This window comes from Lepus europaeus, chromosome 7 (genome assembly GCF_033115175.1).
Source record: "Lepus europaeus isolate LE1 chromosome 7, mLepTim1.pri, whole genome shotgun sequence".
NCBI lineage: Eukaryota > Metazoa > Chordata > Mammalia > Lagomorpha > Leporidae > Lepus > Lepus europaeus.
Genome location: NC_084833.1, coordinates 8,621,442 through 8,647,898, shown reverse-complemented (window position 1 = coordinate 8,647,898; position 26,457 = coordinate 8,621,442). Strand labels below are relative to the sequence as shown.

At 52.1% G+C, this 26,457-nt stretch overlaps 2 protein-coding genes across 3 annotated transcripts; both read right to left on the bottom strand.

Moving 5' to 3' along the window:
* Nucleotides 1–2,138: 2,138 nt before the first annotated feature.
* On the bottom strand, nt 2,139–20,308 carry GANAB (glucosidase II alpha subunit). 2 transcript variants are annotated; one of them, XM_062195994.1, is made up of 25 exons: nt 20,230–20,308; nt 16,974–17,078; nt 16,733–16,841; nt 16,363–16,490; nt 12,775–12,954; nt 12,267–12,332; nt 11,385–11,454; nt 11,124–11,211; nt 10,940–11,036; nt 10,222–10,402; nt 9,507–9,660; nt 9,084–9,319; nt 8,864–8,990; nt 8,681–8,760; nt 8,337–8,480; nt 8,107–8,203; nt 7,682–7,783; nt 7,281–7,524; nt 4,595–4,659; nt 4,339–4,415; nt 4,158–4,232; nt 3,877–3,990; nt 3,642–3,754; nt 3,404–3,504; nt 2,139–3,270 (listed from the first exon to the last, which is right to left on the bottom strand). In XM_062195994.1, the coding sequence occupies exons 1-25, from the start codon at nt 20,265–20,267 to the stop codon at nt 3,161–3,163; spliced, it is 2,901 nt and encodes a 966-aa protein (XP_062051978.1). In that variant the 5' UTR covers nt 20,268–20,308; the 3' UTR covers nt 2,139–3,160. The 2 variants fall into 2 exon arrangements, with proteins under 2 accessions (XP_062051978.1, XP_062051979.1); XM_062195995.1 differs by lacking the exon at nt 12,267–12,332.
* A 227-nt stretch (nt 20,309–20,535) lies between these two features.
* Nucleotides 20,536–25,743, bottom strand: INTS5 (integrator complex subunit 5). The gene is made up of 2 exons (XM_062195993.1): nt 25,630–25,743; nt 20,536–23,672 (listed from the first exon to the last, which is right to left on the bottom strand). The coding sequence occupies exons 1-2, from the start codon at nt 25,707–25,709 to the stop codon at nt 20,696–20,698; spliced, it is 3,057 nt and encodes a 1,018-aa protein (XP_062051977.1). The 5' UTR covers nt 25,710–25,743; the 3' UTR covers nt 20,536–20,695.
* Between the last annotated feature and the right edge of the window lie 714 nt (nt 25,744–26,457).

Sequence of the window (26,457 nt, the reverse complement as noted above, 5' to 3'; positions counted from 1 at the left end):
CGGTCTCTCCGCCTAGTTCCGGGAACCGCGGACTGACGTCATATCCGGTGTGTGGCGCGCGCGTGGCCGGCAGTCAGAAGCCGGGTTGGAGGCACGTGGGAGCCGCCTGGAGACCCGCCCGCTGGGCGCGGAGTTTAAAGCCGGTCCTCGCGCGCAGCCTCCCCGTGTTCATTCATCCGCTCCCAGCAGCTCGGGGCCTGCCGTGTGCCCGGCGGGTACGGGAGCGTCTCGGAGAAGCCTCACCGGAATCCTGACAGAGTCGCATCGCCCCGTGTTATAGAAGCCAAGGTTGTAGGTAAAGAGGGGCACGGGGGCAGAGACCCTGAACCACTTCGTTTTCTGGAGCTTGGTTTTCAGAGGCTCGTCCTCACTGTGCTGGTGCGGGCAGGACCACGTCGTGATGGCTCTGCTTCCGCAGGGAGGCTGCATCTCTGGGAGACGCCTTCTGTAGGGAACTCTGCCTCCACACTGTCACAAGCAAACTTTCTTTTGAGCAACTCCTTGAGGCTGATTATTTGGTGACACCCAAGCAAACAGACCCCTTGTGTCCACTAACAAGATGGGCAAAAATGATGTCATTCCCACGGGGTGGTTTTCTATGCCCCTTCCAGATACCTGATTCCGGGATCTGTACAGTCTCCCAGGGCCCACATTTCTGCAGCAGGTGCCTGGGGGAAGAGGTGTGCCAAGGCAGGCCACCTACAGGCAACTGGAACTATTCCTTGAGCCGGGGAATCCCATGAACTCGGCTCCACATCTTCACAAACACAAGCCATCCTTAGCTGCCACTTCTCCTACTTAAAAATAGCCAATTCAGGGAGGGAGGGAAGTATAGTTATATTCTCAGAATTGTTCTATAAAATACATGAAACCTATTCTGCATAAATAAATTTTTTAAAAAGAATTTTTAAATAGCCAACTCAGGGCCAGCGTTATGGCTGCTGCTTGCAACGCTGGCATCCTGTATCAGAGCACAGGTTCACATCCGTTACTGTTTTAGTCCAGCTCCCCAAATAATGCACCTGGGAAAGCAGCAAAGGATGGCCCAAGTACTTGGTCCCTGTTACTCACATGGGACACTCAGTTGGAACTCTGGGCTCCTGGCTTTGGTCTGGCCCAGACCTGGCTGTTGTGGCCATCTGGGGACTAAACCAGCTGATGGAAGATCTCCATCTCTCCCTCTAGGTCACTGCCTTTCAAATATTTAAAAAAAAAATTCTTATGACCTTTTAAGATTGATGGTCCACAGAATAGATAAAACTATTTCCTGTCACTAAACACTGGAAAATTTTCGAAAGTGCTGGTTGCTAGAGAAACAGCCTTTAGTGTGAGAATATGACTTTCCAGCTATTTCTATCCTAGGGAATTTCATCACCTCTGATCATCACTGATTAACTAGGCCTACTAAAACCAGATGGCCTTGTGGGCTGTTATGGCTATTAGCAACCCAAAAGCTGAGGAAGGCTTGTATTTGCTTTCTTTTGCTTCCCCATTTTGAAAGACAGAGAGGAGACCTTCCATTTGCTGACTCATTCCCTAAATCTCCACAATGCCCAGGGCTGAGCCAGGCCAAAGCCAGGAGGCAGGAACTCCACCTGGGTCTCCCCAGTGGGTGACGTGAACTCAACTGGTTGAACTGCTCATCTACTGCTTCCCGGGACATCCATTAGCACAGGAAGGTGGTCCAAAGCAGAGTAGCTGGGATTCCAGGTACTCCAAAGAATGTGGACATCACAAGTGGCTTTTTTTTTTAAGATTTATTTTAAAAGTTTAAAAGAATTCTCCATCCCCAGATGGCTGCAACAGCCAGAGCTAGGCTGATCAGAAGCCAGGAACCAGGGGCTCCTTCCAGGTCTCCCATGTGGGTACTGGGGGCCATCTTCTGCTGCTTTTCCAGGCACATTAGCAGAGAGCTGGATCAGAAGCGGAGCAGCCAGGACTCAAACGCCCATATGAGATGTCTACATCACAGGTGCCAGCTCCCAAGTGGCATCTTAAGCCACTTGTGCCAAATGCTTGCCCCTGTGCTAGCTAATTGATGCGCAAATGAGACTTAAGCTGAAGCCTGGTGAAAATGTCAGGCTCTTTGGCTTCTAGGATACATGGCTCAGGTAGAACTAGAATCCAGACACTTGACAGTTACTTATGGTTTCTTTATTGTTTTTCCTTTTATCAAAACCTGTCACAGCTGGGGGCCAAGAAGTAAAAAGAATTCCCACAAATATTCCCATTCATTCTCCATTAGTCTTCCCCACCCCACCCCACCCAGGGCTTCTGGCCAGCCCTGGGCACACATGATCATCTCCCCCCACCCTCAGCCTTTTCCCAGCAATAAATACAGGTGTTCGTGATTCAATGAAACCACAACTGATTTCTCCATCTTGAATGCCCCTCAAGGGGACAAGAAGGGGGCAAAAGAAGTTTAATGCCCATCCCCTCTTAAGGAGGCGTAGAAACTTTTTTCCCCCAAGGGACAGGGGAGGTAGAACTGCCCCCATCAGAACTGCAGCAGCTCTAGAAGGAATTGGGGAAAGGAAATATGGGGATGAGAGAGAAGAGGGTGTTCTCCAGCAACCTCACTCCTTTGATCCATTCATCCCTTACAGGTAAAAAGGGTGGTCCCAGTGTATCAGTGGGGCATAAAAAATGGATGGCTGACAGGGTAGTGTCAGGAGGGAGAAATAAAAGGAGGGACAGGAAAGCAGTGTGGTGGGGAAGCAGAGCAAAGACAGAAGGAGCCTTAAAGCTCGGAGTCTTCATCTTCTTCCAGGAAATGGCATCAACACAAGAGGTATGAATGAATTAGGGCCTGTAGGAGATTGAGGGCCCCCAAGAAGGCAAGGCAAGGGCCCTGTGGTCCTCACGTCTTCCTAAGTCGATGTGCTCCAGTTAGAGCAACAGGAAGTTGGGGTGGGGGGCAGGACAAAGGGAAAGGCTTGGTATCAACCAAGTGGGACGGCTCAAGAGATCACAAGAGGAATTTGGAGACCAGGGACAACCCTCTCATCCTGCCCAGATGTTGGCAGAATCTGGGTCTTGGGATAAGAAAGGTCAAGGCTAGGGTCTGTGTGTCTGTGTGTCTGTGTGTGTCAAACTCCAAAGCAGAAGAAAGGATAACTTCCCACTGCTTCACCTCCTCCCAACCCAGAACACCCCTGGGTTATCGCAGCTGAATGCTCCAGTCAGAGGCCACATTGACACCAGGCTTGCGCAGAATCAACACAGAGGTCTCGGGGTCATGCTGGAACTCTAGGCGGCTTTCAGGAGATTCTGGGGGAGGAAGAGGAGCATCACAGTCACAGTATTAGGCAAAGGACAGCAACTACTTTCCCAGAGACAAAGACATCCCAACTGCACCCGCTTCCCCTCTGTGCCCACCCAGGCAGGTGGACTGGGCACTCACCCTTTGTCTGGAGCACCACGGCTGCTGGCTTTCCAGCCCCCATGATCACCACACGCTCAATCCAAATTGGGGTCTCAAAGTGGCCTTTGGAGTCTGCTGAGCTGAAGGTGGCAAAAACAGATGCTCATCAAGGGATAATTTGTCAGAGCAGAAGGAAGAGCGAAACCCAAAGCCAGGTCAGAAGCCAGGTGAACTGTGTATCCCAAGGCCCAGCACCCCACAGAGGGCACCCCGTTACCTGGAAACAAGGGTGTTGCCAGAGAATGAGAATCGACGCAGCAGGAATTCCTGGCGAGTCTGATAGTTGAACGTGTGCCCATCATCCAAAAACAGTTCTCCTTGGGCTGTACCCTGAGCAGAAATAGGGCAGGTGAGTACCTCAGCCCAAGAGGGGGCAAAGGGCACATCTCCAGAGGACTGAGCCGTGGGGAGGTGGGCCGACAGCTGAAGACGCATCCTGCCTGCGCACTTACCTGGGGGCTGAGTGCAACAAAGAGAGTGAGGGGGTCGTCCTTCATGCAGTCTGAAGAACGCCGCACTCGCATCCATCGAGGCACAATTGTCCCTCCACGCTGGAACACAGGAATCTGGGGCAGGAGCAGAGCTGCAATGAAGCCCCTCCTCTGCAACCCCATGGCACCTGTTGCTCTTGCCCATCTGTGCCCACTCAGGTACTGGATCCCAAAGCACACCCTTTTCCCCTTCCAGAAACCCACAGGCAGATGGAGCTAGCAGCTGGGCCAGAAATACTCACACTGCTTAGAGTTACAGGCAGGTACAGGGTCTGGGGACCATGATGCTTCTGGTAGCTCTGAACGTCGTACCACACCTAAAGGTGACAGAGGAGTATGATAATCGGTTGCTCAACGCGGATGCCCCCATCCTGTCTGCTCCTTTGGCTCCCACTATCTTTACCACAACCTTCCTTAACTTACCTCCCCCTGGCCAGGCAGATAGACCTGCACACCATGGGCCCCAGAGTCAGATACAGGGTGAACCAGCAGTGCATCCCCTGAAACACAACAGAATCAACTCTGAAAGGAGGGATCAGTTCCTAGGCCTGAGACCACCCAAGTGCCTGTCCTCTTGCACCACCAGCTGCACTCATTCACCCCAGGCATCTACAGAGTGCCCACAAACGCTTCTCAACCCTATCCCAAGCACCACCAAAACATTCTCCCCATCTCTCACCAAGTAGGAACTGATCGTCTATACTGAAGGTAGTCACGTCTTGAGGATAGTGCACCCACATGGGCCTAGGAAGGAAGTGAGAAAGGAAGGTATTTGTTTTATAAGAAGTCAAATATACATCTGCAAGAATTAATAATAGCAATGCCAGAGCCGGCATTGTGATGCAATGAGTTAAGCCACTGTGCATCCCATTTGGGTGCCCGTTCAAGTCTCAGCTGCTCCAATTCCAGTCCAGCTCTCTGCTAATGCACCTGGGTGGGAGTGCAGTGGAGGATGATTATGGTGCTTGGGCCCCTGGACCACATGGGAAACACAGATGGAATACCCGGATCATAAGTTTCAGCCTGATCTAGCTCTGACCATTCCAGTCATTTCTTGAGTGAAACAAAGGATGGAAGATCTCTCTCCTTCTTTTTTTTTTTTTTTTTTTTTTTTTAAAGATTTATTTGAAAGAGTAACAGAGAGAGGTAGAAACAGAGAAAAAGGTCTTCCATCCGCTGGTTCACGCCCCCAGATGGCCAAAACAGCCGGAACGGCACCGATCAGAAGCCAGGAGCTTCTTCTGCATCTCCCATGTGGGTGAAGGGGTCCAAGGACCTGGGTTATCTTCTACTACTATCCCAAGCCACAGCAGAGAGCTGGATCGGAAGAGGAGCAGCCGGGACTAGAAATGGCGCTTCAGGCCAGGGCTTTAACCCGCTGTACCACAGCGCCGGCCCCTCCCTCTCTTTCAAATAAATATTTTTAAAAGGGGGTGGGGAGGCTGGCATTGTGTTATAATGGGTAAGACCCCTGCCTATCACACCGGTTTCCCATATAGGCAACAGATTGTGTCCTGGATGTTCCCCCTTCTGATCTAACTCCCTGCTAACAAGCCTGGGAAAGCAGTGAAAAATGGCACAAATGCTTGGGTTCCTGCCACCCATGTGGGAGACCTGGAAGAAACTCCTGGCTCCTGGCTTCAATGTGGCCCAGACCTGGACAATGTGGCCATCTGGTGGGTGAATTAGTGGACAGAAGATCTACCTCTTCCTCTTGGTCTGTAACTGCTTTTCAAATAAATAAAATAAAAAATAAATTTTTTTAAAAATAAATTTTTTAAAAAATAAATTTTTTTAAAAAAGACAGAGAATAGGCCGGCGCCGTGGCTCAACAGGCTAATCCTCCGCCTTGCGGCGCCGGCACACCGGGTTCTAGTCCCGGTCGGGGCACCGATCCTGTCCCGGTTGCCCCTCTTCCAGGCCAGCTCTCTGCTGTGGCCAGGGAGTGCAGTGGAGGATAGCCCAAGTGTTTGGGCTCTGCACCCCAAGGGAGACCAGGATAAGCACCTGGCTCCTGCCATCGGAACAGCGCGGTGCGCCGGCCGCAGCGCGCTACCGTGGCGGCCATTGGAGGGTGAACCAACGGCAAAAGGAAGACCTTTCTCTCTGTCTCTCTCTCTCTCACTGTCCACTCTGCCTGTCAAAAATAAAAAAAAAAATAAAATAAAAAAATAAAAAAAAAAAAAAAAAAAAAAAGACAGAGAATAGCACTGGGACTGGAGCAGGGAGCACTATGCCTAGCACTTAAGACACTTGGGGCTAGCACTATGTTATCGCGGGTTAAGCTGCTGCCTGCAGTGCTGGCATCCCAAGTGGGCAATGGTTCAAGTCCTGAATGCTCCACTTCCAATCTAGTTCCTGGCTGATGCATCTGGGAAAGCAGTGGAAGATGGTCCAAGTTCTTGAGTCTCTGCACCCACATGGAGACCCAGATGAAGCTCGTGGCTTCAGTCTGGCCCAGCCCTGGTCATTGCAGCCATTTGTGGAACAAACCAGCAGACTCCCTCTCTGTAACTCTGACTTTCAAACAAAATTTTGTTTTGTTAAAAAACAAAAGATAGGACACCACTCAGGATGCCCCTATCAGAGTGCCTGCCTTCAAGTCCTAGCCCTGCTCCCAAATCTGGCTTCCGGCTGACGTGAACCTTCAGACAGCAGACGATGTGCTCAAGTAGCTGGGTCCCTGTCTCCTGTAGGAGACCCAAATTGAGTTCCCAGTCCTTGGCTTCAGCCTGGCCCAGTCCTGGCTGTTGTGGGCATTTGGAGAAGAACCAACAGATGAGAGATCTCTTTCATGTTAAAGAATAGGGGAAGACTCAGAAACTTGCAGCAGCTAGGGTCCAGGCTTCAGCTACAAAAGACCACCCTCGTCAGCTCGTTTCACTCCTAACCCTGCTCTCTGCCTCTGCTCCCCTGCCCACCATCCAACTGCTCTGCACAGCCGTCTTTCAGCAGCTTCCTCACACACTTCAGTGCCCAGCCTGCCAGGCCCTCTGGGATCAGATTACTGGCTCTTGTTTTGCACCTGTGGTCCCTTCAGCCTGCACTATTCTTCCTCTAGCTCCCAAAAGTCAGAGTCACTCGTCTTTCAGACCTCATCTAACTTCGCCTTCTGCTAAGTCTTTTTGTGATTCCCCTAATCCCATTACTGTTTTATTTTTGTCAAACAACTCATCACTGTTGGCAATTCTCTTTAAATATTTACTGTTGTTAATCCTATTACTTTGCCCTTCACTCTTGATCTTTAAATGAGACTCCCTTCTTCACAAGGACCTGTCAAATGAAGAGGCCCAGAGATATGGCTCACTCTCTACTGTCCCCTAGCCACCTCAACCCACTCTACACAGACTCAGTGAATGACTTACCTCATGACAGGAACCCCTTCACGATGGGCCTGATAGAAGAGGGTGTACCAGAAAGGCAGCAGGGAATATCGCTGGCCTAGGGCATCCCGGATTATGTCTTGGTGCTGAGAGGATAACAGCCAAGGCTCTCGCCGCCCAGTGTCCAGGTGGGCATGTGCCCGGAAGAATGGCTGGTATGCACCCATCTGGTACCAGCGTACAAGCAGCTCTGGCTCTGAATTTTTGAAGAAGCCGCCCACATCCGCTGGGAGGGGGTAGAAGAAAGCAGGTCAGAAAGGTGGGTGAAGCAGAGATGCTTGCTGAGGAGCTTCCCAAGGCCCACCCTAGACTCTGAGCTCTCTGCCCAGGCCTAGGTTGTGGGCCCTCTACTTTGCCCCCTCCCAAATTCCTCCTACTCTTACCCCCACAGAAGGTAAGTCCCACCAGCCCCAGGCTGAGACACATAGGGATAGTGATCTTCAAATGGTCCCACTCTGCAGTGTTGTCCCCTGTCCACACTGCACCTGCAGAACACAAGAGGGAGGGAGGGAGGTTGCACACCGAGAAGGGACTCAGCCTTTTCTACAGCCCATTCCTCTGACCTGCCACATCCACTCTGGGCCACCCAGGACTTTGCTGAAGACGGCAGAGTTCATAAGAGCACTTGAACAAGGACTGGACCTCCCACTCCTGGCTCCCCTTAAACTGCACAAGTGGGAGGACACAGGGTGTCGCCCTCAGAGGATGGGGCATGGATAGGTTTCTCAGAAAGCCACGCCTAGACTCATGGCTCCCACCATCCACCCTTCACAGCCCTCTGCGTTAGTTCTCATTCTCCAAATCTTACCAAAGCGCTGGGAGCCAGCGAAGAAAGCCCTACTCAGGACAAAGGGGCGTTCTACGCCCCCGGAACGCAGTATTAGCCCATCAGCAGTCGCCATGTGCTAGGAAGGGAGAGGGGAGAGAAGAGGGACAGTGAGGAGCAAAAGACATCCATCACCTGTTGCAAGTGCCCAGGAACTCAGTCTCTGAGCCCTATATTCCCCCTTTTCACCAACTCTTCTCTCAGCCCCTTACCACATAGAAGCCATAGATGTTATGGACATCCCGGTGCTCCCAGCCACCATAATGCTGGGCATCTTTGAGCATGGTGACCTCAGGACCATTGAACACAGATGGTTCATTCATGTCATTCCAGATGTAGAGGTTGGGAGCTGAGCCCTGGGGATACAGGCAGAAAATACAAATGGAAAGGTAAGAAAGTGAGACAAACTGTCACAGCAGAGAGCTCCCAGGGTCATCAGAGGTCCCTGATAAGTTACAGCCAACCAATCAAAACAGCAGGTGCCAAGCAAAGAAGACGTACGTGGGGAGGCAGGGTAGGAAAGATGGAACAGGTCATGGGGAGAGGCCTTTCCTACCTCATAATTGTCAAAGTTGAACATGTGAGCCCACCAGGTCCTCATCATGGGATTAGTGAAGTCAGGGTAACCAGCTGAGCCTGTGAGAGGGTAAGGGTGGCTGTGAACCCACGGAACCAAAGCGCTACCATTCTACCTCTGTGGCCTCTCAGTTGTTTCTCCCTCATTTCTGGGCTTGCCTACCTGGCCAGCACCAACCCTCATAGTCAGAGCCGTCCCGAGTTTTAATGTACAGCCCCTGGTTCCGTAGCTCTTCATGAACTCGGTAGTTAGAGTCCACTTTGATATGGGGGTCCACGATGGCCACCAGCTGGGGTAAAGGAACATGAGTGGTTAGAGCTCTCCAGAGCTATTCTGCCTTAGCCTTCCCTGTGGAGACCAACCATGGCCACAGCCCTTTTACCTTCCGCCTCTTGGAGGCCAAGTGCTCTAGCATGGTAAGCGGCTGTGGGAAGCGGCTGGGGTCCCAGGTGAAGTACCGCTTGCCGTCGGCATGTTCGATGTCCAGCCAGATGACGTCGCAGGGCATGTTGTGATCATCAAAGCCCTGATCCACTTCCAGCACATCAGCCTCGTCCCGGTAGTTCCAGCGGCTCTGGTGGTAGCCCAGGGAGAAGAGCGGGGGCAATGCCTGGGTGCCTGCAGGTTCATTGAGGGATGGGGGTCACAACGGGGATCAGGTCCAACCTGGGGCCAATGGGGGCAACCCAGAAATTAAGAGAGGTTGAAGGGCAAAGGGGTGGCAAACGGGCTGGGGCACAGAACCAGCCCTCTCAAGACAAGGGCAGAAATATGAGGCCATCGACAGAGTGAGGACACCAGGTACCTGTGAGGCTAGCGTACTGCCGAAAGACATCAAAGACGGAAGGCCCAAGGAGCAGGAAGACATCGATAATGCCACTTTCTGACATCCAGCGGACATCTGTCTGCGGGGTCTCCCCAGAGCCTTGCAAGTAGTCCAGCATCTTCCCAAACAAGGTCTGCACAGGGGATCAAAGAGATCAGACACCTGCGTTCTCATTTCCCAGCCCCAAGACAGAAGCATCGCTTCTCTCCTTAGAGCACTCACACAGCTGACTCCAAAAAACTTACTTTGGTCTGAGATGGAAAGTCATCTCCTCAGTGAAGCATCCCCAGACCATACTATTTAAGCACCGCCACCACCCTCACCATGGGACTGTGTCAGCTCTTCCTTAGCACCTACTCCCCTGAGCTCAGCTGCCTTCCCTTTTCCCTGTTTAATGTGTCTCCCTCTTCCCTGTTCAAGCTCAGCACATCTGCAGCATCTAGAAGAGTGCCCAGCACATAAGGTACTGAGACGCAAAGCCCTCAGTCTGGAAAGGACAATGCCTTCCCCATGTGTGCGAGGAGTGATTGGAAAACTCAAATGCCGTCCACCAAGACCCAGGACCCCCTCTCTCACTCAGTCCCCAAAGAGGCTATCCCACCAGCCTCTTCAAAGCTAATGGCCTTAGTATACCCATCTGCCTCAAGGCCTGACAACCTCCCTCCCTCCCTTCTCCCAGGACCCGTGCTCATACCTTCCCTGCAGTGTTAGACGATATATCAACCCAGGTCTCTGCCGCATTAAGCCAGAAGATGCCCAAGTCACGATGAGGGTTATGAGCCAAGAGCACAGGCACAGACCCATAGAGGGCCATGGGGTTGTACAGCTCGTACTGGAACACATCCAAATTGTAGAGGCGATACGGCTCCCCATCTCTACAAACATATAAACTTGGGGTAATAACTGGCCCCAGCCTGTGGAACATGCAACCCTCACCCCAACAACACAGGTATGCCATAAGAACTGGCTCCTCTGTCCTTCCTTTTTTTTCTTTTTTAAAAGCAGAGTGACACAGAGAAGGAGAGTAACAAACAGAGAGATCCTCCATCTGCTGGTTCATGCAGAAGCCAGGAGCCTGAAACTCCATTTGGGTCTCCCACATAGGAGGCAAAAACTTGGATCATCATCTGCTGCCTCCCAAGTGCATCAGCAGGGAACTAGATCGGAAGCAGAGTAGCCAGGCACTCCAATAAGGGATGTGGGCATCCCTAGCAGCAGTTTAACCCACTGTGCCACAAAGCCTGGCCCCTCTGCCCTTTCTCAAAGAAGGGTTTTCTGATCAACAAAGGTGAGTCAGGCATGGGCAGTGATCTCCCGGGTCTGAGTACTGAATCTGCACACACACCTCCCCAAGCCCCTAACTTCTTCCTGCTCTCCTTCCCCCCGGACCCTGCTGTCACCATGGAACTCACTCAGTGACCTTGAGCCTCAGGCTGTCTGCATGCTCAGGGATTCCATACACATGTTCCATGCCTGGCAGAGAGAAGTCCAGACCCACAGACGTGGGGCCTAGAAGAAAGCAAAGGATGAGCTCCAGGGCCTCGGCTCAGCAAAGGACTCCCTGTGCCCCTACCCTCGGCTCTCCCAGCCCCTCACCATGTGGCTTGCTGTCAGAGTGAGTTTTGAATGTCTCCTCCCAGGCTCCTGGCTCATCTTTCTCTGCCTTCCCCTGGGTCTCCTCTGGCTGTAAGGAGGAAAGTGAACCACTACCCAATCATAACCAGTTCTCTCTCTTGCCCCTCTCATTTTCTAAATTCCATCCCTGAGGGCAACACTAAGCTCAAGTTTCTTGTGGGTCTTTCCCCTCCAGCCTCCCAGCCAGCCTCATCCACCGACCACCCACCCACTCCTACTTGCCTTGTCACCATCCTCAGGCATCTCCTCGGGCTGGGCCTCATCGCCCTCAGCTGGGTCTTTTGATCCTTGCCTGGAAGGTAGGAGAGCTGTCTGCTCCAATCCAGAGGGGGCAGGGACGAGGGGCTAGTGGAAGGAGGGGTGGGGGAATAGAGAGCCAAGGGTCCAAAGGAACGAAAGCAATGGAGGAAGGGACTGAATGTTAAAGGTTGGAGGGACCCCCAGTGAGCAGGTAAGTTCACAAAAGAGGGGGGTACAGGGGTGGAGGGATGAGAAAGGGAAATGAGGAGTAAATGCCACCAGGAAGTACCCTCTGCACAAAGGCCCTAATCACCAGCTTCTGCCAGCATCTCAGAAGGAACAGGCAGAGTGGTTCAGGGCCTGGGTTCTGAACGCTAGTCCTGGCTTTTGGGGCCTCCATTGAGAATCTGGCCTTAAGTGCCCTCACTGGGCCTCAGCCTTCTGGCCCAACACAGGGATTTGCAAAAGCAAGCAGGTCATACTACAGCAAGTCCCTATGGCTACACAGGACTTCAAAGGGTCTGCCAAAGGGTGCTTTTCAAGGGCAGCTGGCAAGCAACTAAGCCAGAAACTAAAGTGCACCCTGGCTGAAAGCCAGCAATCCCAGCCACAGGCAGCACCACTCCACCCACTGGCACAGCCGTGAGCTCCCTACATTCCTTAAGGACTGCAAACGTTTCATTTTCCTTCTCCCAGGGGGCTCCCAGTCAGGGCAACAGGGGACTTAGATACCACATAGCTGAGAACTGGGGTAAGCAAAGGTGAGGGCATGAAAGGGTCATAGGCATGTTCCCCCGAGGGCCAGAGTAAAGGGTGGGTAAGGGCACAGGAACAGATACAGTACCAATAGCCAAATGGATTTACCTAGAGAAAAGGTTCTTGATCTTATCCCACATGCTACCGAGCGTGAGACTAACTCTATCCGAGAAACTGGGGCAGGAGGAGATGGGTGGGGAAGGGGAAAAGGAGGCACAAAACCAACACAAAAACAGAAACATAAAAGTGAGTTTCAGTAGACAAACTTCCAGAGATGGGGGGGAAAGAAACCAAAAAATAAAAAAATAAAAAGAAAGAAAATAAATTTGGGAAATGCGATGATATGAGAAGGGGAGGAGGGAGAGGCAGACCCAGGCAGGACTCCCAGAGGAGATGCCCAGGGTACAGCTCAGGGACAAAAAGCGACTGTCTCCTGGCCTGTACAGGAAATGGAGGAAACTGCAACCCAGGTCTGATTCCTGCCCTCCCTGCTAGACAGCTCCTCCCAGCCCCCAGGCCCCACCCTGTCTCCCCCCAGGAACTAAAGCGCCAGACCCCATAACATCCCTAGGCCCTTGCATGTTAGGTTCCCTGTAGTCCTGACTATAGTACTCACGGGACCCTGCGGGCCCTCTGGTGCTCAAAGCCCATGAGTCCTCGGGCATTGACACTGAGCAGCAGGCTGCGGTCCTCCAGCAGGTCAAGGCGGAAAGGCTTTGCCGTCAAGATGATTTTGTAGGGTCCCTCAGCCACTGTTAGCTCCACACTATTGTCATCACGACCAGAGATAGAAAGCCTGAGAAGGGATCAAAGGGGATACAGTCACAATAGTTCAGAAGGAGGAACTGCTAGGAGTCACAGTGTGGTCACAGTGTAGAAACAAATGAAGGCCCAAGCACACTCAGAACTTTGAAGTTAAGAAAGATGGCATGGCAGATATTGAAGAAACAAAGACTAGTGGGACAGGAAAAAAAATATTTCCCAGAAAGAAAAAAAAAATGGTGTCATGTTCTTACCTCATACCAGATACACATATCAATTCCAGAAAGATCAAGATTTAGTAATAAAAATTCTAGAATATAAACAAATATTTTTCTGACCTTGAAATAGAGAAGGATTATTTAAACAATATAAGGAATACACACTAGAAGATAAAAGACTGATACATCTAACAGCATTAAGATTAGGGATTTCTATTTATCATAAGGCACATTTAGGATCACAAAGAACAAGAAAAGTAAGAAACTATGTCAGGCGTGACAAATAAATATAAATACAACATGGCATCCTGGATGGGACTCTGTAACACAAGAAGTTCATTAGGTAAAAACTAAGGAAACACAAAATGTAGACTTTGGTTAAGAGTAATGACTCACTACTAATTCATCAGGTACAAGGAACCACAGTGTTGTTAACTGCAAGGGAAAGTGGGTGCCGTGGATACAGGAACTATAAGAATATACTTGCAACTTTCCTATAAATCTAAAACAATTCTGAAATACAGTGCTTTTATTTGCTTATTTGTAGTTAATAGTTTATTTTAAAGGCAGAGTGGCAGAGAAGGAGGGAGGGATATGGGGAGAGGGAGAGAGAGATCATCCAACCACTGTTCATTCCAGTGCTGAAGCCTGGAGCCAGAACTCCATCCTGGCCTCCCATGTGGATGGCAGGAACCGAAGTACTTGGACCACTTTCTGCTGTCTTTTAGGCACATTAGCAGGAAGCTGGATCAGCAGCAGATACAGGACTTGATCTCAAGCACTCCAAAATGGGATGCCCGCATCCCACTTAGCAGTTTAACCCACTGTAAAACAAGCCTACTCCAAAAAGATTTTTATTTTCAAAGATACCTTTAGGAAATCAAAAATAAACTACACCCTGGAAAAAGAGAGCAGCAATACAAATAAGTGACAAAGAATCAGTATTGGGACTATTTAATGAGCTCTATATTAATGAGGACAACATAAAAGAACAATGGGCAAAAGTTGTGAATGACCAACTCACTGAACAGTATAGCAGAAAGAGATGCTCACCTCATTAACTGGGAAACACCAACACCAAACGAAGACCAACATGTGCTGTTTTATATCCATTCTACTGACAAAAATTAAGTCCAATGGTGCCATGAGATGGAGAGCATGCAGATCAATAAGCTCTCCTGTAAACTGCTGGTGGAAGTGCAAATTAGCAAACCCCTTCGGTTTTATCTTAAAAGTTGATCATCCTCATGCTCTACAACCCTACAGTACCTCTCCTAGTCATAAACCAGAGAAAGTCTTGCACAAGGACAACAGGAGACATGGACAAGAATGTCCATGCCAACACTTTGGGCAGCAAAACACTGGAAACAACCTTAATACCTATAAATATGGAAATGTACAGGTAAGCTGGAGTGTGCTCAGGCAACATAATACTACACAGCAGTAAAATGAATGAACTGGAGAGACATGCAACAGAACAGTTATGAAAAGAGGAATTCCAGATCACATTCTCTAAGATCACTAAGATACATTCCCTACAAATCTCAAAAACAAAGCCACATAATTTATTGCATAAGCATATATCCACAGCATTTACACACATATACACACAATATAACTGTAAGAACAAAAAACATAAGGTAATGATAAACTTCAGAATAGCAATCACTTCTTGGAGAGTCAGGGACAGTGGGAAGTACATGGTTGAACTGGGAGAAGATTGACAGGGTTTATAAAGTAGAGGTTTCATTATGCTATTTCCTAAATTATGTATTACGAGACAAGCCAAGGGGCTGGTGTTGTGGTGCAGCTTTAGGCTGCTGCCCATGACACCGGCATCGATATGAGTATCAGTTCAAGCCCCAGGGGCTCCACTTCTAATCCAGCTCTCTGCTAATGCACCTGAGGAAGTAGAAGATGGCACAAGTGCTTGGGTCTCTGCCACTCATGTGGGAGACACAGATGGTGTTCCAGCCTCCTGGCTTCTGCCAGGCCCAGCCTCAAAATCAGGGCCATTTGGGGGAGTGAACCAGTGGACAGAAGATCTTTCTTTCTGTCTCTGTCTCTCCCTTTCTATAGTTGCATTTCAAATAAAGAAATACATAAATCTGTAGAGCACACGCATGCTACAATGGAACAAGGACAGCAATGTGTCTTAACTCAAGAATGTGAGGGCTCCTAAAAGAAAGGAAGAAAGAGAGAAAAAGAAAAACAGATAAGCAACAAATGAACCAGGGAGATACTGTATTCCTGAAAGGCAAGATTTGTGCCTTATTTCTTATTTTAACACCAGCACCTAGTTGAGGCCTGGCACAGAAGAGAAAGCAATACCTGTTTGCTGAATGAATAAAAAACAGGTAAATGAGAAGGTAAGTGAAACAGAGGAAGACATGAGGAAAGGTTGAGAGAGGAGTAAGGTGCTCACTCAACTAATACCCTCATGTGGGAAAGAAAGTCAGCCATCAAAGGGGCCAGCACTGTGGCACAGTGAGTTAAAGCTCTGGCCTGAAGCGCCAGCATCCCACATGGGTGCCGGTTCAAGACCCTGGTGCTCCTCTTCCTATCCAGCTCTCTGCTATGGCCTGGGATAGCAGTGGAAGATGGTCCAGGTCCTTGGGCCCCCTGCACCCACATGGGAGAACCAGAGGAGTCTCCTGGCTCCTGGCTCCTAGCTCCGGATCGGCGCAGCTCCAGCCACTGCAGCCAGCTGGGGAGTGAACAAGCGGATGGAGAACCTCTTCCTCCCCCACCCCCCGCCCCACCTCTCCTTCTATCTCTGTGTAACTCTGACTTTCAAATAAATAAATAAATCTAAAAAAAAGAAAGTCAGCTACCAAAAAAAAAAAAAAAGGTTCAGTAGAAGGGAGAAAAAGGACATGGAGATGGGTATGCTTCTCAGTAAAAAATTCACTAAGCTGGAGCAGGCACTTAGCCTAGCACTTAAGATGCCAATATCTCCCAACAGCGTACTTGGGTTGAAGTCCAAGTTCCAGCTCCTGACTCCAGCATCCTGCTAATGCAGACTCTGGGAGGCAGCAGTGATAACTCAAGTAGCTGAGTTCCCACCACCCATGTGGGAGACACGGACTGAGCTCCTGGAACCTGGTTTCAGTCTAGCACAGCCCCCGTTACTTTCAGGGGATGCAGGTATTCAATGAATGAAACAGCAGATAGTAACTCTCCTCTTAAAATAAATAAATAAAAGTTGAAAAGAAAAAATTTACCGAGCTGTGGGGGGATCAGCCACCAAAACATCGGGCACACGGTATCGGGGCCGCAGGGGCTCCAGCTCATCAATCCTGATGCGAGTCATGTTCTTTTGAAGCCCCTGGAGTTCCAGCACCAGTAATACCTATGGGGACAGAGGTTTGGATCTGGACAAAGAAGAGCTATACCATGAAGTGCCTTCTGAACCCATTTCTTCCTGAGAGGTCCCCTCCTTTGAGCCCTTTGCCTAAAGAAACTGAAAGCAAATTTATTCACAAAGTCCCAAGATTAAGCTAGGACAGGATGTCCTGCTACAGGTTCCCCCTTCCAAAAGTATCCCTTAGCCATGTGTCCACACCCACCACACTTGTCCTTGTCTCCCCTTACCTTGGTGACCTCATGGATCAGATGAACCGTGAGGGCATCAGGACCAAGCTGAAGAGTGTCCAGCAAAGCTCGGTATGGAGAGAGGCCTGGCCGTATGCTTCGCTGCCTCCTGCCAAGTGGAATGGATGGGAAGTAAGGTGTGAGGGCACCCCTGTGTCCCGAGGTCCTACTAGTACTTGCAGGGTCCCAGGCTACTCCCACGTTACCCTATTTCCATCCCATTCTCCCAGAAATATCATACTTGCAGAAGGAACTTTCTTCACAGGTCTTGAAGTTGCTTCTATCCACAGCAAGGGCAATCCCCAGGCAGAGCCCTAAAGAAGCCAGTACCAAACCTGGCCAAGACCTGCGGAGACAGAGGACAGAGGGACAATCAGCACAGTGGTCAGCGAGGACCAAGACCTGCGGAGACAGAGGACAGAGGGACAATCAGCACAGCGGTCAGCGAGGACTCCACTGTCAACAGGGAAGACTTCTTCCCATCACGGTCCTAGAAGACAGCTCAGGAAAGGGAGGCAAGGATGCAGCCGCACTGAACAGAAAAGGCAGAATGCATGTGGCGACAGGCCAGGCCTGAGCAGTCAGCTCACTCACACCTTCCCTGCACAAAGCAGAGGAAGTGGACAAAGGATCTCTGGCCTTCAGGGGCCCTCGTATTGACTCTGGTTACATCAGCCTCTCAGAGGAAAGCAGCAGTAATAGCTAGTCCCAGAGGAAATGATGGTGGTACCACACGTGTGGAACAGAGAAACAAAGCAAGCTGTGCCTTTCCCTGGGTATGGCACTGGGTGGAACAGAGTTAAAAAGTCAAGATGTACCTCTACCCTGACGGTCCCGGTCACCAGGGTCTTTTTTTTTTTTTTTTTTTTTTTTTTAAGATTTATTTATTTATTTGAAAGGCAGAGTTACGGAGAGGCAGAGGCAGAGAGAGAGAGAGAGAGGTCTTCCATCTGCTGGTCCATTCCCCAACTGGCCACAATGGCTGGAGCTGTGCCAATCCGAAGCCAGGAGGTAGGAGCTTCCTCCAGGTCTCCCACATGGGTGCAAGGGCCCAAGGACCTGGGCCATCTTCCACTGCTTTCGCAGGCCATTGCAGAGAGCTGGATTGGAAGTGCAGCAGCTGGGTCTCAAACCAGCGCCCATATGGATGCCAGCACTGCAGGCGGTGGCTTTACCCGCTGCGCCACAGCACCGGCCCCCTACCAGGGTCTCAACTTCCCTAGCACCTTAGGGATCCTGCTCCTCTGATCTCCACTCCTCCATCTTCAAGACAAATCACCAAGGGTGGAGCTGGGGCCATCGAGTTAAATAGCAGCTTAAGATGCCCCCATCTCATAAAGGAGTGCCAGTTGAAGTCTTAGCTCCTTTGCTCCGGATCCAGCTTCCTGCTAAGGAGCTAGGAAGGCAGCAGACAATGACCCAAATATTTGGGTTGCTACTACCCAAGTGGTAGACCTAGACAGAATTCCTGGCTCCTGGATTGGGCCTGGCCTGCACCACCGAATGTTGTAGGTATTTGGGGAGTGAACCAGTAGATGGAAGATTTATTCATTTCTCTCTCTCTCCTGAATTTGGTGTGGCCCAGTTCCAAATGTTGCAGGCATTTGAGGACTAAACCAGCAGATGGAAGGCATCTCTGTCTCTCACTTCCCTTCTCTGCCATTCAAATAAATAAACCTCAAAAAATAAAAAGACAAATTACCACCATTGCTACCTAAGGCTGAAAAGAATATGACAGCAAAAGTGCACTGAGCCCCGAGTGCTTTGCATTCCCACCAACCACCAGCAGGATGAAGGGAGCCGGCCCCACCAGGGACCATCACCACCCCAAGAAGTCATCACAAACTGTCCCTTCTCCAACATGCTAGCCAATGAAACAAAAGGAACTAATAGGCTTATTTTAAAAAGTTAATTTGAGGGATATATTCATTCATAAATAAATATTAAACAGAGGCTCTTCTATTTTATTGTCTGTTAAGAATCACCTCTGGTGCTTGTTATGAAGATTCCCAAGCTTTGGGCATCTGCATTTTAAACACACTTTTCCGGGGACTCCGATGTGAGGGATCCAGGAGCACGCTCTGACAAAGTGTTCCAAAGTGAAGGTGGGGCAGGCAGGGGAGACAGGCTGCTTCTAAGCAACAAAACTCTGCAACCTGTCATAGGGCAGCTAAAACCAGGGCCTACCATACACTGTACCTAGCATTAGTCTCAGGATCCTCTTGAGAGCTCAAGGTAAAGAAAATGTCTGGGAGAACACAGGCAGCCTTTCAGCTCCAGAAGAATGCGCAAAGCAAGCACTGGACACCAGGCCAGAAAGAAGAGTGAAGAAAACACTAGGCACTGGCTTCATAGGCTCAGCAGGAACTAAGTACCAGCAAAACAAGCAGGAAAAAATGCTACCAGGAACACACAATAAGGCATGGGGGCCAGGACCTGAGAAGTGACCGCAGACCCACCCACAGCCCCCTGCCCGGAGCAGCAGTAATTTTAAGTACAGTGAGTTAAAGTACATACTCTCTGGAGCCCTATTTGCAGAATACAAAACAGGTTTGAGGAGACACCAACGGGGACAGGATTTCTAAAGGACCTTTCAGCTCTGACCTGCCGGAAGACCCCAGGAACTCAGGGGTGCACTTAACACCCACAACAAGAGGTGTCCATAGAGCCAAAGCAGGAACGAGCCGCAGGGCAAGTTGCACCTGTTTACTGCTTCACATCACAGACTTCCAGAAGGCTGAGTTTATGATCCACGCCTTTTTCATTGCCGCTGACAGTACATGCTCCCAGCCCAGTACATCCGCTAGATCCTGGTAAATGCTTTGCGCGCCGAGGATGTCCTTCGAACCTTTTTTGTTTCAGTAATGTAAACTCGAAAGCGCAGACCAAACCATTCAAACGTGTGGGGTCTGAGCAACACCATCCAGGCAGACTGCGAACTGACTGGATCCTGCCCCAGCCGTGTCCAGCCACCGTGGACAGTTCACTAGCCAGGGCAGGTGCCCACGTGAAGACAACGGCAGGGGAGGGTCCGACTCCGGGCGGGGGAGGAGGGGACGGCAAGAAGGGCAGTACGGGCAGCACTGCCAGCCGCGGTGCTTCCACCCCAGCCAAAGGGCCACAGGGCAGCTGCCCGCCCCAGGCTGGGCCGCGTCTCATCCCCCCCGACCGCCCCGCGCCCTGCAGGAAGGAGACCGCGGCACAGACCGCCGTGAGCCCCCAAGGGAGAGCGGCGCCTGAGAACGGCCAAGGCCAAGAAGGGCACACATGTGTGGCCTTCTTTAAGCCTCTGGGCCAGAGCTTGGAGCCCCAGAGGCTAGGGCCCCAACGTCGCGCGGCTCTACCGCGGGGAGGCTGGAGACGCCTGAAGCCGCTTCCAAGGGACAAAGGATCCTCGCGAAGCTAGGAGTGACAGGGGCACATTCAAGAAGGGGGAATATAGGGCTCTGGGGGTCTAGGGACGTCCCGGGAGCGCCCCGGGATTCCGGGCTCCTCACCGCCTCCTACGCGCCGCCACTGCCGCTACCGCCGCCATCTTGTGCCGGGTTTGCTCCTTGACCCCGGGCCTCCCCTCCCCCTGCGCGCTGGAGCCACGTATGTCAGCGCCCGCCCCTTCCGGCCCTCTAATTGGTCGAGCCAGAGCGCGGCCTGACGGCTGTCCTATTGGCTGAGCGCGCACTCTAAACTCCCCTAAAGGGGCTGGGTCAGGGGCGGGCTGAGAGGCAGGGGGCGGGAATGTCCAGTTTGGGGTGCTGTCCGACTTAGCAGTTCTCAGGATCAGACAGAAGCATTGGGCTGTTTTTCTCAACTCGGCAAATTTTTATTTAGAAAAAATGGTGGGGGAGGAAAAAAGTGACAGCTCCCTTTAGGCCAAGGACTTAGAAGAGAAACTTCCACCCTTCAGTAGCACCTTAGTCCCTTTTCTCACTGCTCAACCTCCCTCGTTTCTGGAGCTGGGAAAGGCTACGTCCCCTGCCGAAGGAGGGTGGATGAAGGTGCCTGGAAACGGCCAGAGAAAAGGCCCAGGCGATCAATGTTGCGGTGGAGGACACTGTGCAACACAGCTAGATGGGGGCCACCCTCACCCCCACCCTCCCTGGAGAAGTCCCGGATGAAGCGGCCACGCTCCGACTGGAAGATGAACTTCTGGGGCAAGGGCCCATGCTCCCGGAGAAAGCCCCAGACACTGAGCAGCAGCAGACGCACTTCGAAAGGTGCCAGTTGGCTAAATACCTCGTGCATGTTACCCAGCGCTGGTGGCAGGAGGCTTCCCTCTGCCATGACAGCCACCAGGGTGCAGGAAGCCTCCAGGTGCCAGGGAGAGTGGGCCGTATCAGGGTGTCGAGAGGCCTCCCAATGGCCCAGGAGGGCGGCCAGCAGCCCCCGCAGCAGCACAGAGCAGTAGCACAGGGCTGGGGGAGCAGCCGCTACCAGCTTTAACAGCTCGAAGAGCAGGGGCTGTTCCCTGAAGCGCCGGCCAATGCGGAGATCCCGCTCCACGGTGGCCCGAGCATGCTCCTCAGGGGGCCAGGCCAGCTCAGCACCAGCTGCATCAGGACACACACTCTCCACCAAGGTCACTGCCACTGCTTTGGCTGCCTCTGGGCTCAGGGTGGGAGCCCCCCAGAATCCTCCACATTCATTGCCCCCAGAGGCACTGCAGCAGTGGACCAGGAGGCTGAGGAGGCTCTGGGTGTTATAGATCACTTCCTGCTGATTTCGTGACTGGACAAACTTGGGCGGCTTTAATCCACGGCCGATGACTCCAGCATGGAAAACAGACCAGATGCCTCCAGGACCTGGCACAGCCGCAGTATGCCGGCGATTTGTGTCCAACAGGGAGGCAGAAGCCAGAGGAGCTGAGACAACTGAGAGAGTCTCATTGTCCCCATCCACTTCCCCTCCGAACAGTTCTGTGTTGCCCCGATGTAACGCTCCCTCCACTAGGAGCTGCAGGACAGCCTTGAGCCCAGCTGGGGAGGTCTGAGAGAGGCGGGTGAGAAGCTGGGAGGCTGAGGCCACGCCTGGGGGGCCGTGCAGCCTCAGAGAAGCAAAGAAGCGGTGCACCCCAGCCCTCACCAGTCCCAGGAGCTGGGAGGGGGACAGGGCTTCCAGAGGAAACGGACAAATGGCCAGGAGGGAGGCAGCAGCTTCGGCTACTTCCTCCTCAGGATGCAGCAAGAGAGGAGCCAGGTCAGACAGATGAGCCGAGGCCGACTCCCCAAACCGAGCCCCTAGGGCTGCTGGTCCCTCTCCGCCCTGCTGTTCCCACCCCACTAGCAGTGCTAAGTTACGCAGGAACCGGGCTGTGAAGGGAGGCTGTAAAGTCCCTGCGTGCACCCGAGCCAGGCAGCTTCGGAAGGCCAGGGGCAAGAGGCCAGAAAGACTGACCACCAGCCCTGCATACAACTGAGTAGCCAAACTCAACTCTTCGGGGCTTCGGGCTCGGCTCAGTAGATGACCCAGGGCCTCAGGTCCACAGCTTGGCCGGGTATAGACGGACAGCAGGCCCAAGAGCTGGTGCTGCCAGAGGAAGCGCTTCCGTTCCAGTCGTAATGTCTCTCCACACAGCTCTCCAACATGGTTTCTTAATGCATCTAGAAAGGGCACCGGGCGGGGAGGTGGGGGTGGGCCCAGCACCCCTTCCCCAGGAGACCCTCCCCGGTGATGAACCAGTTTCTGCAGGTGCAGTAGCAGCAGTTGGATCAGCCGGTCACAGGCCTCACGCACAGTGTCTGGCACAGCCAGGCCCTGGGTGGTAATGACCGAAGCAGGCATAGCTGTGTCCACTAGGAACTGCAGCAGGCGGTAGGCACCTGCCCCAGAGGCCTGGCTCACCAGGTGTACAGCCAGGTTCAGCATGTTGTCCAGCTCCTCTCGGGGGAAACCCTGCAGGTGTTGCTGTAGCTGGCTCAGCACAGCTGGAGGCTTGAGGCAGTCCACGAGCTCTCCAGAGACTGTGCCCAACAAAGCTGGTGACATAACCGCCAGCTGCAGCAGGAAGGGAACTGTGGCCTGGAGAGAGGGGTCCCCACTCCGGCCCCCAGTGCTCCCTGCCAGGCTATCGTGGAACATCCGCAGGAGCTCTCGTCGAATGCTGTCTCCATGGCGGGAGGCCAGGTGCCCTAGGATGCCTACAACTGAGGCAATCTTGGGTACCCGTTTCTCCCCAGGGATGGCAGGAGATCCAGGGAAGGGGTCTGTAGAGGGGGTTTGAGAAGAGCTTCCACCACTACCACCAGCTCCACCTCCAGCCCCACCATGGACACAGAAATCCTTAAGGCCACAGGAGAGGACTCGGGAGATGATAGTGCCAGGAAAAGAGGAGCCAATATGTGCTACAACCCAGTCAAAGTGTGGGGAATGCTGGACAGAGGTATCCAGCAAGGCATCCACACATGCATCCGGGCAGCTACCAATGAGAGCTGAGAGGCACTGCACGTAGATGTCCATTAATGTGCGTGTGGCCCTACAGCCCATCCACAGCTGCAGCAGTTCGTTCAGAGAGCCAGTGGCATGGGGCACACGCTGGTGCTGGCCCGAGTATGTGCTGCTCAGCTGCCCCATGAGATCAATGGACCACGCGCTAATCACAGGTGCCCAGGCCTTCGGGTTGGCCCGGATAAACTCAGACAGCACCTGCTGTACTTCCTGCACCACATCCTCTAGACCAGGTCCCCCAGCAGGGACATGGGAGGGGGGAGGTGGCCGGAGATGAGGTGGACCAGCCACAGGGCTTTCATCCAGGGTGGCCAGATGGGCCCGGACACTCTCATCAAAGACGCCTCTCAAGTGGTCAAGCACAGCAGTCCGAGCAGGTGGCAAGGAGCGGAGCAGGAGAAGACCACAGCGAGCATGTTCCCGGGCTGTGAGTTGGTGGCCCAGAATGGGGTCTACGCCAGTCAGAAAAGCCTTGATTTCCTGGGACAGCTCCTGAGCACTGTAAGAAAACAACAAAAGAAATGGACTTAGATATTATATTAGGCAAGTTTCATTTCCTCTGTGAGCTTTGGTTTCCTTCTATGTAAAATAAGGATAATATTATACCTTTCTCAGTAAAAAAGGTTTCTAAAGCACTTAAGTACCACACCTAGGGGTGGACATTTGGGGCAGCAACTAAGACAAGGCTTGAAATGCCCACATCCCATGTCGGAGTGCCTGGGTTCAAGTCAGCTCTGCCTCTGAGCCGGCTTCCTACTGGTGCTCACTCGGGGAGGCAGCAGGTGATGACTTAAGTACTTGTTCCCTGCCACCCAAATGAGATTCCTGCACTGAGTCCCAAGATCTGGGTTTGGGCCTGGCCCAATCCCTGCTGTTTCAAGCATTTGGGGAGTGAACCAGCGGACAGAAGATCTTTCTGTCTGCCTTTCAAATAAACATGAATAAATAAATAAATATTTAAATTAGTTCAAAAATCTACATGAGTCAAAACCAATGCCATTTGATCATCATTTAAGTACCACATCTGGTTCACACTAATCACTCAACAAAGGCCATTTTTCTTTCAATAATAGCAATAATAGTTAACTCTTAGAATGTGTCAGGTATTCTTTTAAGTATGCCCTATGTATTTATTTCAATCCTGACAACAGTTCAATAAAGAATTATCATAATTGCATTTTACAGATAAGAAAATCAAGGTTAAGCAAGCAGACTATATATTCAAGAATTAGGAACCACCTCCAGGCTCGCTCTACACTGAATCTCCTTCTGTGGAGGAACCTGATATATGGGAAGCACTCGTGTTTCTGTAACAACCATTTTGAAAACACCTTCCCTGGGCTGGCGCCGTGGCTTAACAGGCTAATCCTCTGCCTTGCGGCGCCAGCACACCGGGTTCTAGTCCCGGTTGGGGCACCGGATTCTATCCCAGTTGGCCCTCTTCCAGGCCAGCTCTCTGCTATGGCCCGGGAAGGCAGTGGAGGATGGCCCAAGTCCTTGGGCCCTGCACCCGCATGGGAGACCAGGAGAAGCGCCTGGCTCCTGCCTTCGGATCAGCACGATGCGCCGGCTGCTGCGGCCATTGGAGGGTGAACCAACGGCATAAAAGACCTTTCTCTCTCACTATCCACTCTGCCTGTCAAAAAAGAAAAGAAAAGAAAACACCTTCCCAGCTTTACACACACGCTCCCCTCCTTCCCCAACAACAGAAGCACCCTGGAATCTTCCCGCAAAGAAAAATTTAAGTTCCTTATTAAGGGCTCTTCCTCCCAACTCATGTCTTCCCACACTCTGCAGGCATCCTAATCACCCACACAGCAACAACCACCAGCGACCCCAGCCTCAACGAGCCTGGGAACGAGGGCGCCCCAAGCACAGACAGGGTCCTGCTTTTCAACCCTTCCACTCCTGAAACATACAGCTTCTGAGGTTCGGAAGCCAGTGTTAGGGGAGGAGGCAAGGGGCTAAGGCTCTGGCTGTGCCATGTCTGTCCGGTTCCTCAAACACACACACACACACAGACAGCACAATCCAAGGCGAGTGGAGTGACTCCGTGAGAGGGCCAGGGAGAGGCCAGAGGAAGCATCCAGTGGGCTTCGGGGCCGGGGCTCTCCGGCAGTCTCCACGGAGTCGGGGCCCGGGCTTCCCTCGGGACTAGAAGGGGCAGGGCTGCCGGGTGCCCGAGAGTTCTGCGACCTCCGACTCCCGGCAGAGCAAGGCCGGGCCCTAGGGTAGCTGGCCGTCGGGGTCTAGGGGTGGGCGGAATCGAGTCTTGCTGGCGCGGGCCCGGAGCCCAGCGTTTCGGTGAGGCAGTGCCTGAGTTCTGAGAGGACCCGGCCAGCAATCGCTGCGAACCCTGACGCGAGTTCTCGAGGCAGGAGCCGGGTTTCAGCCCAGGAGGCTGGGGATCGGCGCGGGGCCGCGAGGTGGGGGAGGATGCCAGGGGCTCTGACTACCTGAGAGGCGCGGGACCGTGGGTGGCCGGGGCAGGCCCGGGAGGCCCTGGGGCCCCGGGAGGGTCGCACAACGCGGACATCCCGGAGCCCTAGCCCGAGCCCGAGGCGGGAGCGACGGAGCGCAGGCGGCGCATGCGCGGTGACGGGAAACCAAAAAGGAACCAGCGACGAGGCCTCTCAGGAAAACCAATCCGGCGATGTCCGCAACCCTCATACATTGGTTCCGCACCGCGTCGATGACAGCGGGAAGGGCACACGCCCTCAACACACCCTTTTTTTTTTCTAAAGAGTCACTGACAACAGAATAAAGCTCATCAGCTCATTCACGGTGGGATTTCATTGTTGTTCCTAACGCCCAAAATGCCGATGTTCAACTCTTGAGCTCTTAATAAATGAAACATTAAGAAACATTTTAATCAATAAACAGTGGCAATATAATAAACAATTAAAAAGTAGGCAAGGGGAAGCAGAGAAGACATGAAAAGGAAATTCAGAAGATAAACAGAAAAAAAAAAAAGAATGATAAGGAGCCCAAAGCAAACTGTGCTAGGCCGGAGTTGTCCCCCAGTAGGAGGTAGAAACATCCTTGTATCAACCCCCATACCTGGGAGTTAACAGTTAGTTAGCAAAACTGCTCCCAGAGCCCTCCCCAGGCCAACTGCCAGCTACTCCACTTACTAGCTGTGTCCTTTAGTTAAAACCCTATGCCTATTTCCTCTTCAGGGAATGAGGAGGTGGTAGTACAACTACCTCCTAGGTCTTTATGAAAATTGAAACACAACAATATGGTCACTACGTAGCACTCAGTGTCTGCAATGGTAAGCTTTA

Bases quoted from the DNA above. Each gene is read 5' to 3' on its own strand.
- GANAB (XM_062195994.1), bottom strand. From the start codon at position 20,267: ATGGCGGCGGTAGCGGCAGTGGCGGCGCGTAGGAGGCG. The intron at 8,991-9,083 runs GTAAAAGGGCTG...CCTTTACCCCAG, and splicing joins TGGCCTCCAAGAGGCGGAAG to CTGGTGGCCATCGTGGACCC. The intron at 3,755-3,876 runs GTAAGTGCGCAG...ATTTCTGCTCAG, and splicing joins TTGTTGCACTCAGCCCCCAG to GGTACAGCCCAAGGAGAACT.
- INTS5 (XM_062195993.1), bottom strand. From the start codon at position 25,709: ATGTCCGCGTTGTGCGACCCTCCCGGGGCCCCAGGGCCTCCCGGGCCT. The intron at 23,673-25,629 runs GTAGTCAGAGCC...GTTTTCTTACAG, and splicing joins CACGGTCCCGCGCCTCTCAG to TGCTCAGGAGCTGTCCCAGG.